Source organism: Papio anubis, chromosome 6 (genome assembly GCF_008728515.1).
Source record: "Papio anubis isolate 15944 chromosome 6, Panubis1.0, whole genome shotgun sequence".
Classification (NCBI taxonomy): domain Eukaryota; kingdom Metazoa; phylum Chordata; class Mammalia; order Primates; family Cercopithecidae; genus Papio; species Papio anubis.
Window position 1 is genome coordinate 84,032,809 of NC_044981.1, and position 14,952 is coordinate 84,047,760.

General features: G+C 35.7%; 1 protein-coding gene across 4 annotated transcripts in view; it reads right to left on the minus strand.

Moving 5' to 3' along the window:
• The window catches only part of RNGTT (RNA guanylyltransferase and 5'-phosphatase), a 335,687-nt gene that overhangs the window by 203,042 nt on the left and 117,693 nt on the right, over positions 1-14,952 (minus strand). For all 4 annotated transcript variants that reach the window (XM_021937590.1, XM_021937589.1, XM_021937592.2 and 1 more), the window contains one exon: positions 14,046-14,210. In XM_021937590.1, coding sequence (XP_021793282.1) covers positions 14,046-14,210 — 165 coding nt within the window. The remainder of the gene's footprint in view (positions 1-14,045; positions 14,211-14,952) is intronic.

The following is a 14,952-nucleotide window of genomic DNA, read 5'->3' on the forward strand; positions in this document are numbered from 1 at the left end:
CTAGCACATTGTCACCTCTCAGGAGAAAGCGGGAAAAATCGAAAATCAACACCCTAATGTCACAATTAAAAGCAAACAAATTCAAAAGCCAGCAGAAGACAAGAAGTAATTAAGATCAGAGAAGCACTGAAGGAGATAGAGACAAAAAAACCCTTGAAAAAAAGTCAATGAATCCAGGAGTTGGTTTTTGAAAAGATTAACAAAACAGATGAACTGCTAATCAGATTAATAAAGAAGAAAAGAGAGAAGAATCAAATAGACATAATAAAAAATGATAAAAGAGATATCACCACTGATCCCACAGAAATACAAACTACCATCAGAGAATACAATAAACACCTCTATGCAAATAAACTAGAAAATCTAGAAGAAATGGATAAAATCCTGGACACATACACCCTCCCAAGACTAAACCAGGAAGAAGTCAAATCCCTGAATAGAACAATAACAAGTTCTGAAATTGAGGCAGTAATTAATAGCCTACCAACCAAAAACAGCCCAGGACCAGACAGATTCACAGCTGAATTCTACCAAAGGTACAAAGAAGAGCTGGTACCCTTCCTTCTGAAACTATTCCAAACAATAGAAAAAGAGGGCCTCCTTCCTCATTTTATAAGGCCAGCATTATCCTGATACCAAAAACTGGCAAAGACACAACAAAAAAAGAGAATTTCAGGGCCAATATCCCTGATGAACACAGATACGAAAATCCCCAATAAAATACTGGCAAATCGAATCCAGGAGCACATCAAAAAACTTATCCACCATGATCAAGTCGGCTTAGTCCTTAGGATGCAAGGCTGGTTCAACATACGCAAATCAATAAATGTGATCCATCACATAAACAGAACCAATGACAGAAACCACAATTATCTCAATAAATGCAGAAAAGGCCTTCGATAAAATTAAACACCCCTTCATGCTAAAACCTCTCAATAGACTAGGTACTGATGGAACTTATCTCAAAATCATAAGAGCTATTTACGACCCACAGCCAATATCACACTAAATGGGCAAAAGCTGGAAGCATTCCCTTTGAAAACCAGCACAAGGCAAGGATGCCCTCTCTTATCACTCCTATTCAAGAGTATTGAAGTTCTGGACAGGGCAATCGGGCAAGAGAAAGAAATAAAGGGTATTCAAATAGGAAGAGAGGAAGTCAAATTGTTTCTGTCTGCAGATGACGTGATTGTATATTTAGAAAACCCCATCATCTCAGCCCCAAATCAACTTAGAGATTGGGGAGCCAAATCATGAGTGAACTCCCATTCACAATTGCTACAAAGAGAATAAAATACCTAGGAATACAACTTACAAGGGATGTGAAGGACCTCTTCAAGGAGAACTACAAACCACTGCTCAAGGAAGTAAGAGAGGACATAAACAAATGGAAAAACATTCCATGCTCATGGATAGGAAGAATCAATATCATGAAAATGGCCATACTGCCCAAAGTAATTTACAGATGCAATGCTATCTCCATCAAGCTACCATTGACTTTCTTCACAGAATTAGAAAAAAACTACTTTACATTTCATATGGAACCAAAAATGAGCCCATATAGCCCAGACAATCCTAAGCAAAAAGAACAAAGTTGGAGGCATCACACTACCTGACTTCAAAACTATACTACAAGGCTACAGTAACCAAAACAGCGTGGTACTAGTACGAAAACAGAGAGACAGACCAATGGAACAAAACAGAGGCCTCAGAAATAGCACCACACAGCTACAACCATCTAATCTTTGACAAACCTGACAAAAACAAGAAATGGGGAAAGGATTCCCTATTTAACAAATGGTGTTGGGAAAACTGGCTAGCCATATGCAGAAAACTGAAACTGGACCCCTTCCTTATACAAAAAGTAACTCAAGATGAATTAACGACTTAAACCTAAGACCTAAACCCATAAAAACCCCGTAAGAAAACCTAGGCAACACCATTCAGGACACAGATCTGGGCAAAGACTTCATGACTAAAACACCAAAAGCAATGGTAATAAAAGCCAAAATTGACAAGTGGGATCTAATTAAACTTAAGAGCTTGTGCACAGCAAAAGAAACCATCATCAGAATGAACAGGAAACCTACAGAATGGAGAAAATTTTTGCAATCTATCCATCTGACAAAGGGCTAATATCCAGAATCCACAAGGAACTTAAATTTACAAGAAAAACCCCATCAAAAAGTGAGCAAAGGATATGAACAGACACTTCTCAAAAGAAGACATTTATGCAGCCAAGAAACATATGAAAAAATGTTCATCATCACTGGTCATTAAAGAAATGCAAATCAAAACCACAATGAGATACCATCTCACGCCAGTTACAATGGTGATCATTAAAAAGTCAGGAAACAACAGATGCTAGAGAGAATGTGGAGAAACAGGAACGCTTTTACACTGTTGGTGGGAGTGTAAATTAGTTCAACCATTGTGGAAGACAATGTGGTGATTCCTCAAGGATCTAGAACCGTAAATACCATTTGACCCAGCAATCCCATTACTGGTATATAACCAAAGGAGTATAAATCATTCTACTAAAAAGACACATGCACACGTGTGTTTATTGCAGCACTATTCACAACAGCAAAGACTTGGAACCAATCCAAATGCCCATCAATGATAGACTGGATAAAGAAAATGTGGCACATATACACCATGGAATACTATGCAGCCATAAAAAGGGATGAGTTCATGTCCTTTGCAGGGACATGGATGAAGCCTGAAACCATCATTCCCAGCAAACTAGCACAGGTACAGAAAACCAAACACTGCATCTTCAACTCATAAGAGGGAGTTGAATAATGAGAACACATGGACACAGGGAGGGGAACATCACACACAGGCACCTGTCGGGGGTGGGGGGCTAGGGGAGGGATAGCATTAGGAGAAATATTTAATGTAGATGACAGGTTGATGGGTGCAACAAACCACCATGGCACATGTATACCTATGTAACAAACCTGCATGTTCTGCACATGTATCCCAGAATTTAAAGTATAATGTTTAAAAAAGCATTGAGTTGAATGTGAATACAGTCATGTGATCTACGTCAGTCCTATGCCTTTGTTAACCTGCAGCAAACTCACAATCACAGTTAGAACAATTCATTCATCAGATTTAGACAAAGTAACTGCCTCTTAATTATTTTGGAGGCCAATACTCATCTTTTGACAGAGCATGGTGGCTCACACCTGTAATCCCAGCACTTTGGGAAGCCGAGGCAGGCAGATCACGAGTTCAAGACCAGTCTGGCCAATATAGTGAAACTCCGACTCCACTAAAAAGACAAAAATTAGCTGAGTGTGGTGGCACACACCTGTAATCTAGCTATTCAGGAGGCTGAGGCAGGAGAATCACTTGAACCTGGGAGGCAGAAGTTGCAGTGAGCCAAGATAGCACCAGTGCACTCTGGCCTAGGCGACAGAGCGAGACTTTATCTCAAAAAAAAGAATTTAAAAATAAATAAATAATAATCATCGTTTTCCTCTGAATCTACAAATAGGTATTTTTTAATGTTAATTATAAAACAATTTAGCTCTCATATTGAGCAAACATAGAAATTTCTCCATGTTACAATTATAAATCTTTCATAGAAATATTTCAAATATATATGGCATGAGATACAATTATTTCTTCATGTGTCAGCGAATAAGAATAAGATTTGCTACTCCAAAAGAAGTTATCTGGGACAATAAATCTTTAGGTTCGCCATATGAAAGTATGAATTCTCTTTAGTATGCATTATATTATTTTCTTAAATTTCCCTCTGAAATGACATATGAATGAGATTGAAAGGATCCATCAGGCCATATTCAATTATCAATAATGAATGACATAATAATAGACTAGATAATGCAAAACTGAACACCGCAAACATGAGAATGGTCATCCTTATTTTATCTTGCATCTGCTTTCAAACCAAAATGCAGTTGCACCATTTTATCTGTAATTTCATTAAAAATTAGGCAGAATCACTGAAAATCTCTATGTGTGAACAATAGATCTTCATGTTTAAGCAAAAATTCTTTCTTCTCTTCAACCACAGTTGCCATAACAAACTCTCAAAGGTTCTTTTTCTTTTACTGTGACACAAACAACACTGATAAAGTCATAGAACAGTGATATAAAAATAACAAGCCTTATGGTTTTATGAACTACTAGTCTTGAACAAATACCTAAGAACTTATAAATTTATATTTAGTGATAAATAAGAAAATAAAGAAAAGAAAAGCAGTACCTAGAAAATAAATCTGAATGCCAAATGAAATACATAAACATAAAATTTAAATTCCTACCTAACAAAGCATGCAAATAACAAATATTAATAAAATTATTTTAAAAGTAGATGTGTCCTTGAAAAATTAAATGTAGTAAAAGAATAACCTTCGTAATTGTCTATTTAATTCTCTCAACAATTATTAGGAAGGAGATCTTAACATTTACTACTCTGTCATCCTACAAAGCAAACATTTTACTTTTGAAACAGCAATAAGCAAATTATTTAAAAATATTTTCCGCATAAAATTTTTCTAGTCTAACTAGACAGTAGAAAGTAAAATGACTCCAAGCAGAGAAAAGTTTTGCCACTAGGAACTTCAAGAGATTATCTGTTCTTTTGTTTTCATTTTTAATTCTAGCTTTTGAAATGGGGGGAAGGGCACAGAGACTTGCTTATTTTTTTTAATCAAAGACAATTTCCTAAAATCACTCAAGAGTGATTCTTTGCATGTTCTTTCACTAGATCCTAACTATACACAACTGACTCCCCCTAAGGGAAATGTACAGAGTTCCAAGACACGGACAAGCAGAAAATAAAGAAAGACAACATACTATTTCAACAGCAATAGAACTTTACAAGTGGGAAAAGTAAACATGAGAAGTTTGTCAAAGAAGAGAATGCGTTATTATTTTTGTCAATTGGCCAGAAAAATAGGCAATTAGACAAGAATATATCAGACAATGTTATCACTCCATAAATGGCAGCAATTTTAGAGTGGTCTTTCCCATCTACTTATACACACAGATAACCTATTCCCTGAAAATAAGGGGAAAATAATTATGAAATGTAAAATGCAGCTTCTCAGACTAAGCAAATAATAGCAGAGCTTTCTAGTTTAAAATATTGTCTATCTAGCAGATCTGGTACAAACTTTCCAAAACACCTACTAAAATGCCTATGAAAAACATCGTATAAAAACATTAAACTTCGGAATAAGACAAAAAGTCAGTAACTACCAGAATTTTAAGGCTGATAGATCTGTACCAGAAAGTTTTAGAAAGTATTATAATTAGCCAGGCACAGTGGCATATGCCTGCAGCTCAGCTACTTGGGACACTGAGGTGAAAGAACTGCTTGAGTCCATGAGTTTGAGACCAGCCTGGGCAATACAGCAAGACTCTGTCTCTATTTTTAAAAAATAAAACAAAAAAATTTAAAAAGGCTGGGTGCGGTGGCTCACGCCTGTAATCCCAGCACTTTGGGAGGCCGAGGTGGGCGGATCACAAGGTCAGGAGATCAAGACTATCCTGGCTAACATGGTGAAACCCCATCTCTACTAAAAATACAAAAAAATTAGCCAGGTGTGGTGGCGGATGCCCGTAGTCCTAGCTACTCGGGAGGCTGAGGCAGGAGAATGGCATGAACCTGAGAGGTGGAGCTTGCAGTGAGCAGAGATTGTGCCACTGCACTCCAGCCTGGGCGACAGAGCAAGACTCGGTCTCAAATAAATAAATAAATAAATAATAAAAATTAAAATATATATATAAAAAATTGATGACACCTTATAATACATTGCAGAAAAAGTACAGATAATATTATCTCATGTCACTACAATAAAAATTTTTTAATTAAGAATAAACTCAGAAAATAAAGACTCTTCCACTAGAAATTTTAAAACTCTCACAATCCTGGGAAAGATTAAAAAATAAACCAAAACCACAAAACCCTTACTAACATGACAAAGAAATTATCAGACATTTGCCAGGTGTGGTGGCTCAAGCCTGTAATTACAACACTTTGGGAGGTCGAGGTGGGCAGACTGCTTGAGCTCGGGAGTTCAAGACCAGCCTGGGGAACATGGTGAAACCCCATCTCTACAAAAGATACAAAAATTAGCCGGGCGTGATAACACGTGCTTGTAGTCCCCGCTACTTAGGAGGCTAAGGCGGGAAGATTGCTGCAGACAAGGAAGTCAAGGCTGCAGTGAGTTTTCATCATGCCACTGTACTCCACTGGGTGAGAGAACAAGATCCTATCTCTAAAATAAAATAAAAAAGAACTAGGCTTGGCTTAGGAAAAGAGCAGAAATAAAAAATTAAACTAAAAGTTCATGGGAGGAGAAAAAATTAAATAGCTATCACATTTTAAAAAATCAGTTCTCAACTTCTTGGCTAAGATTAAGTGCAAAAAAATACCCACACAAAAAAAAAAAAGAGAGAGAGAAGAAACTTCAAGTATTTTAATAAATGGATATTGTACTCAAAGGGAGAGAAAAATTTAAATGTACCAATTTTCACATAGGAAGTGAAAAAGATATTAACCCAAACTCAAAGCACTACAATCCAAATAATTCCGTAGGGGAATTCCTCAAAAACCTAAAAAAGCAGATAATTCCAATGTTTTTATTAAAACTGCTCTGGCCGGGCACAGTGGCTCACCCTGTAATCCCAACACTTTGGGAAATCAAGGCAGGAGGATTGCTTGAGCCTAAGAGTTCAAGACCAGCCTGGTCAAACATATTGAGAGGCACTACCTCCACAAAATATTCTAAAATTAGCTGAGTGTGGTGGCACATGCCTGAAGTCCCAGCTACTTGGGAGGCTGAGGCGGGCGGATCACCTGAGCCCAGGAGTTCAAGGCTGTAGTGAGCTATAACTGTGTCACTGCACTCCAGCCTGGGTAACAGAGCAAGACCCTGTCTTAAAACAATAACAACGACAACACCACCAACGACAAAAAAACAGCTCTAGAACGTATTTTTTTAAACCAAGTTCTTTTTATAACACTGATGAAAACAGTATAACAGAGTGTACCACTGATGAAAAAGTTTCCAAAGATTTATAAAATATCAAGATTATTTATAAACATCAATGCAAAAATCCTTTTAAAAAGCTAGAAAAAAAACTGGGCAGTACATTTTTTAAAATAATATATTAAGACAAAGTAGGGCTTATTCCAGGAATGAAAGAATGATTCAACATCAGGAAATATTTTCATATAATTCGTGAGATAAACAGATCTAAACAGAAAAAAAAAAATAGTAGATGAAAAGCCATTTGACCAAACCGAACACTCATTCGTGGTTAAAAATAAAATCACTGAGTGAAATAGAACCAAACGCATACTTGTTTCATCTGATAAAACAGATCTCAGAATTAAAGGCAGCATATCGTACTCTGAAGAAACACCAGAAGCATTCCCACTCAAATCAGGAAACAAGAATCCACATAACTACTGCCACAATCTAAAATCGTATTTGTGTACAATCAAATTAGTCAAAAGTTAATGTATGAAAAATCCAATAAGTAAAAATATCACTATTTACACTTAATATGAATACCTAAAAAAAGAATTGCAAAATTATTACAAGCAATAACAAAATGAAGTAAGAGAGCTCGATAAATAAGATTAGTATGCCAAAATTATCAGCTTTCAAGTTTAAAACCTAACCGTGTATAAAAGGCATCTTATCCTAGAGTCCTATGGCTAACATCCTATTTAATAGTTAAAACCAAATTTTGCTTCCCCATAGATGAGGAAGAAGACAAGGCTGCTCACTCTCACTGCTTCCATACAACATTAAACAATAGATTCTAGCCAGTGCAGAACAATAATATAATATTATTATTAAAATAATATATTTTAAAACAATATACTAAGACAAAGTAGGGTTTATCCCAGGAATGACAGAATGATTCAACATCTTGAATTTTATTCAAGGCAGGAGAATAAAATTAAAAGCATCCAAGTTGGAAAGGGAAAAGTAGCACCTTTCTCACTGATATTATTGTCTATGTAATAATTTTGATGAAATTCACAAAAAATTATTACTGTAATAATTGAGTTTAGCAAGACTGTAAGATAAAACATCAATATACAAAAATCAACATACTCCTTTGGGGAAAATAGTCAGTATATTTCTTCTTTATACTACTAATAGTCAGAAATGGAAATTTTTCAAAGACTTTTATGACAACATCAAAAAGTATGAAATAAATCTGAAAAAAGATGAGCAAAATCTCATGCTTAAAACTACAAAAATTGCTGAGAGACAGTAAAGAAGACCTACATAAAAGAAAATATATGCCAGGTTGATGAACTAGAAAACTCAGCATTGTTTATGTTAGTTCTTCCCCAAAATTGACCTATATTTTCATTACAATTCCAACCAAACTCCCAGCAGACTTTTTTGTAGAAATTGACAGCTAATTATAAAATTCACATAAAAATGCAAAGGTCTAGAATAGCCAAAACAACTTAGAAAAGAACAACAAAGTTAAAACATTTATACTATTGGATTTCAAGATTCACAACAACCAAAAATAATCAAAGCAGTATGGTACTTGAGTAAAGACAGACAAATAGATCAAGGCAACTGAACAGACAGTCTAGAAACAGAACCAGACATATACAACTAACTTCATTTTTTATAAACGTGCAAAAGGAATTCAATGAGAAAAGGACAGTCTCTTCAATTGGTACAGAAACAACTGAATATCTATATGCAAAAAAAAAAAAAAACCATGTCAACAGACTAAAAAGAACCCAAATGTCTATGACTATGATGTTAGCTAAGTTATGGTATACTGATACAACGAAAATCTGTGCAACTGTTAAAAAAAAAATGAAGATGATCTAACCTCTGTGTACCAATACTGGAGTGAAGAGACTTAAGACATACTGTCAAGTTTTTTAAAAAAAAGAAAAAGAAAAAAAGAAAAGGATAGAACAGTATATTAAAAAGTCACCATACTGGTCATGGTGTCTCATGCCTGTAATCACAACACTTTGGGAGGCCAAGGCAGGCAGATCGCTGGAGCTCAGGAATTTGAGACCAGCCTGGTTAATACAGCAAGATCCCATCACTACAAAAAATTAAAAAATTAGCTAGGAATGGTGGTTCAGGTCTATAGTTCCAGCTACTCAGGAGGCTGAGTTGGGAGGATTGTTTCAGTCTGGGAGGTCAAGGATGCAGTGAGCAATGATCGCACCACTGCACTCCAGCCTGGATGACAGAGCAAGACTTTGTTTCAAAAAAAGGAAAAAAAAAAATCATCCCTATATGGAGGTAGTAAGAATATACATAAATGCATTTATTTATTCATAAAGAAATTCTGGATGGATACACTAAAAGCTAACAGCAATGGTTACTGACAAGGTGATAAATGGATGGAGAGCTTTCAGAGAAACTTTTTACTGCATGTTTTTAGAGTTTTGTTAGTCATATGTAATCTACTCAAATAATTCTTTTTGAATTGGCCTTCAAACTGGAAATGTAAATAGAATCGCAATTTGAAAAACAACTTGTTATTACTCTTTTGGATGTTGTATTCTGACTGTATATTAAAGTTAAAAACTGAACAATTATCCCTTCATTGTGTTTAACAGATCAAATTAAACAAAACAAAGAGTTATAGAACTATATTAATAAATTCCTAAAATCAGAATCATCTTTGAGATTTTAAAGATACACAGATATGAAATTCTATTATTTTTCTACAAAATGAGTATGCATGTTTTATAGTTGTAAATTTTGTTTAAAACTTCATAAAAGCTACCATTCCTAAAATAAATGATCTATACTTCCCTGAAAATGCTATAAGGTTCATAAGATCACTATTTTACCATCCCATTAGCAAAGATAAAAATCTCCACAGCAATAACCTTTCAATTGTAGTTATTATCCTATAACTGGTGTTACTAAGATCTTACATGTTATACCAATTCTGCTACAAAACGTGTCCTCCTTTGGTATTCTACAACCAAAACTACTTCAGTAAGAGACATTAAGGACAAAATACAATAATAAGAACTGAAAGTGAGGAGAGGAGACTATTTAAAATTCTAAAAATTAGAATTGCTTTTATTCTTTATTTATTTATTTCGAGACAGGGTCCCACCCTGCCACCCAGGCTGAAGTACAGTGGCGCGATCGTGGCTCACTGTAGCCTCAACCTCCCAGGCTCAAGCAATCTTTCCACCTCTGCCTCCTGAGTAGCTGGAACTGCAAGCATGTGCCACCATGTCCGGCTAATTTTTTTGTATTTTTTGTAGAGACAGGGTTTTGCCATGTTGCCCAGGTTGGTCTCGAACTCTTGGGCACAAGCGATCCAAGTGCCTTGGCCTTCCAAAGTGCTGGGATTACACGTGTGAACCACCACGCCTAGCTAGAATTGCTTTTAAAAAAGAAATATCCTATGATTTTAAGGAATTACATAAGCTAAGTATAAAGAAAAACACAGTAAGATCACTGTCTTTCTAGTGAAAAACTACATAAAAAGTTGTTCCACATAATTGCTTCAAATCCCTAAAAAACAGTTCTGATGTTACACATTAGAAAATATTTCTAGGCAGTACTGATTTGAATAATGAAATTATACTATCTAAACACATTTTCTTAAATGCTGAACTCTGAATTATGACAGCACAACCTGTCAAACTCATTTTTCAAAAACGAACACAAACCAAAGCAATTTGGCTTTTGCTCAATTTTTATACTGTATTTACAATTTAGAAAATATTCTCATAAGAGAACATAGTTCCAGTTAATAGATTTCCACCATGGACACAGCAGATGTTAAATATTAACTTTATCTTTACCCAACCTATTGGACAGGGCACACTAGTACACAGGCTCTTGTAGGTACCCCCTTAATATCCTGCTGCCAAAACTGACACAAAAGGCAAGCAGTGAACAGTTGGGAAGATCACAGTAGCAGTGGTCAACCAAAATTCCCATGCCGAGCAGGTGTTACATAAAATTGTAATAAAAGTAGGATGATTACTCTGTATTTGTTGAATGAAAAAGATAGCCACTCAATAGTGCTAGGATTACTTACAGCTAATGTCATATCCAAAGACTAATACCAAACTAAGCGGGCTAGAGTAGGAGCAGGTGAAGAGTTTAAAACATGATTGCATATGTTGCTATATTTTTGCACAATTCTATCATAACCACCCTCCTCCCAAAAAATATAAATTATTTGGGTACTATTCCCTGGGCTGAATATAAACAGACCACGGTTCTTCGTGGCCACCAATTTTTCAAATGCCCTAAACCAGGCATATAAAACACTGGTTTGAAAGTAAAATCCCAGCAACTTCTTGGATGCCACATGCAATTTTCATGTAAAAGTTCTCATAACCCAGTATCAAAGCTGAACTATAAATTCAACTCACAATAGAGAAATATAAAAAAGAGCAAATGACTCCCAAGGTTTCTGAATCTGTGAAGTTACAAACCTGATTCTGGAATATGACAAATTTCACAAAAGGTATAACATTCCTTCAGGCTTCTTAAGAAATAGCCGGCTGGCCTTCTTGTGAATGCCAAATGTGCCTCCTTATCCTTTCTAAAACTTGTAAAACATTTCAAATGTTTATCAGTATACAATCAAGCATGGGACCATGTGGTATGCAGGCTCAAAATACATTTATATTCTGATAAGGACAGCAGAGCTTTATGACTGCCAACTAACATATCTACGAATTAGAACCACCAATCAGGTTTGCTAAGAAAGTTAACCACTACCAAAAGCAAGAATGTCTCACAAATATTCAAAACTGTGGAGAAATTACAAAACAGGGAAGAAAGGAAAACAGAAAGTCAGAGAAGAAAAACAAATTAAAAGGTGAGTTCAATAAATCAGACATCCTAACACATAACAGGCAAACAGAACACACTGTATAATTTATATACAAAGAAATAAGAATCTCACCAAAAGCACAAATGAGAAATGGAGGAAAGTCTCAGGAAATAGTCAATACGCACTTCACATGTCATGTCTTAAAAAAGCAGATATACCAAGGTACAATTGCTTTTAAACACTGGATCTGGTAAATATCCCATTGAAAACAAACTATGCAGCAGCAGTAACAGCAGTACCAGTAATAATAGTAGTCATATTAGTGATACTAAAAATAATAAGAGAACAAAGAAAAAAAAGAGAATGAAAAGGAAAATGGAGAAGATGAGGCATAAACAGAATTAGTATGTTCATGTGAGAACACAGGGCATGAAGAAGAGACAGTGAATAAAAGAAACTGGATGCTAAATAGACTATGCAAACAGAAGACAATTCCCTGAAGGAATGAAAGAGTAAAAATAGACCATCTAAATGTAATCATCAGACAAAATCATAGCAATATTAGAACATAATATAAAAATATTTTAGAGATGAAGGGCTTCTTAAGCAAGACAGAAAACCAGAAGATGCAAGAAATATATTGCCAAATTTAACTACATAAAAATGAACTTTTTGGCCAGGGATGGTGGCTCACACCTGTAATCCCAGCACTTTGGGAGGCTAAGGCAGGCTGATCACTTGAGCCCAGGAGTTCGAGACCAGCCTGGGCAAAACAGGGAAACCTGGTCTCTAAAAAAGCACCAAAAAATTAGCTGGGCATGGTAGTATGCACCTGTAGTTGCAGCTACTCGGTAGGCTGAGGTGGGAGGATCACTTGACCCCAGCAGGTCAAGGCTGTGGTGAGCCAAGATGGCACCATTGCACTCCAGCCTGAGCAAGAGTGAGACCCTGCCTCAAAAAAAAAAAAAAAAAAAAAAAAAAACTCATACTCACCTTCCCATTACAATACAGTGCCTTGCCTACAGATCAAAAAAAAAAAAAAAAAAAAAGATGCTGGCAACGGGAAAATGAGCTGTCTCATCGGCTGGAGACAAAATTGCTTTATTTGGAAAGGAATTTGGCAGTAGTTACTAACATTACTCATAATCTTTAAACCAAAAATTCTACTTACCCTGAAGAAATATCCACCCATAGAAACAAAAACGTTCACTGAAACAGTGCTGGTAATAGCAAAGGACTAGAAGCAATCTAAAAACCCATCAATTATAACATAATGTATAGTACATCTTTACTATCATTACCATGCAGCACTTAACAAATAACATGGCAAATCTCTATGCACTGACATGGAAATATCTCCAAGCCATACTGTTAAGTGAAAAAACAAAACAAAACAAAAAGAAGCAACATCCTGGAATATGTAGTATGATTCTTTTTTTTTTTTTTTGAGACGGAGTCTTGCTCTGTCGCCCAGTCTGGAGTGCAGTGGCACAATCTTGGCTCACTGCAACCTCCACCTTCTGAGTTCAAGCGATTCTCCTGCCTCAGCCTCCCGAGTAGCTGGGACTACAGACAGGTGCCACCATACGTGGCTAATTTTTCTATTTTTAGTAGAGACGGGGTTTCACCATATTGGCCAGGCTGGTCTTGAGTTCCCGACCTTGTGATCTGCTTGCCTCAGCCTCCCAAAGTGCTAGGATTACAGGTATGAGCCACCGCACCTGGCCTTAGTATATGATTCATTTTAAGTGGAAACAACAAAAATACTAAAAGAAAACCCTCAATGTATGTGTGTGTGTACATATATATATATATATCTATATATATATGTATATAGATAGATAGATAGATATAAATGTATATTTTTAATAAGAGTACGTACCAAACACTGTACCTTCAGGATGTGTAGGAGCAGGCCTAATGATTTTCATTCAATACAGTTCTATGTTGTTTATAGCTTCTTAAAAAACACAGTATGACCAATGACCATGAAACAAAAACTATTATGAGAAAAACGGAAACAACCTAGTTTAAGGTGCCACCATTGAGAATCTTACTCAAGAGAAAAAGCCTAGGAATAGGAGTTGTACCATGTTTGGCCAAAACAGTGCTATACCCAATTCGAGTATTTTCTGACAGAGTTAAGACAACTGGGCAGCAAAATGTCATTCATATTCATCTTGTAAGCTGAATTATGAGACATTATAAGCACTAATTTTTTAAAAAGTAAATTTTACCTTTCTTGAAGTACAGATGTCAAAAAATGGCTTATTTCTGACACTAAATGGTTCCTGTGTTTTGTCAATAAGCCCAGTCTTCATTTTTTCGTGTCGAGGATTTATAATTTCTCGTTCTATACACTGCAGACGAACATTAAAATCACAATCTCCAACGGGCTGTGACTGAATTAAATAAAGAATTAGTTAAATTTCACACTAACAACTATTTTATCAGCATAATTATCAAGGCTGCCACAATGTACATAATAGTCTGTGTAAACAGCATCCTCTGGAGTTACCCAGCACACAGCCTGCACAAACATATATACCAACCCTAATAATTAGTTTGACTAACAATAGAACTGTCTCAACACACAAAGAGACTTATTTTTAAATACAACTGTATAAAACAGTATGAGAAAGTGGCACAATTGTACTGTAAGTTGATCCAAATATTTCACACCTAGGCTGGGTGTGGTGGCTCATAGTTGTAGTCCCAGTACTTTGGAAGGCTGAGGTGGGAGGATCACGTGAGTCCAGGAGTTTGATGCTAGCCTGGGCAACATAGCAAGACTACCACCCCCAAATTTTAAAAAATAAAAAATTAGCAATTTCACATCTGAATTAGAGTATTAATATACTCACTATTTATAGGTATAGAATCACTTAAAAATAGAAAAAAATATATATACTCACTAGTCTTTTTTTATTATGTATATAAATTAGTTAAAACCCTTTAACAGTAATCTATTACAGTATAAAAACTAAAATCCACAGAATTCAGAAAAGTACAAGCGAGTAACACACCAAAATAAGTAGCACAGTTACCTACAATGTTTTTTGTTGTTTAAAGTGCTAATGCTATACATATCAGCAAGTAGAAGATATATATCAAATACACCCTCAACTCTGGAAGCTAACACAG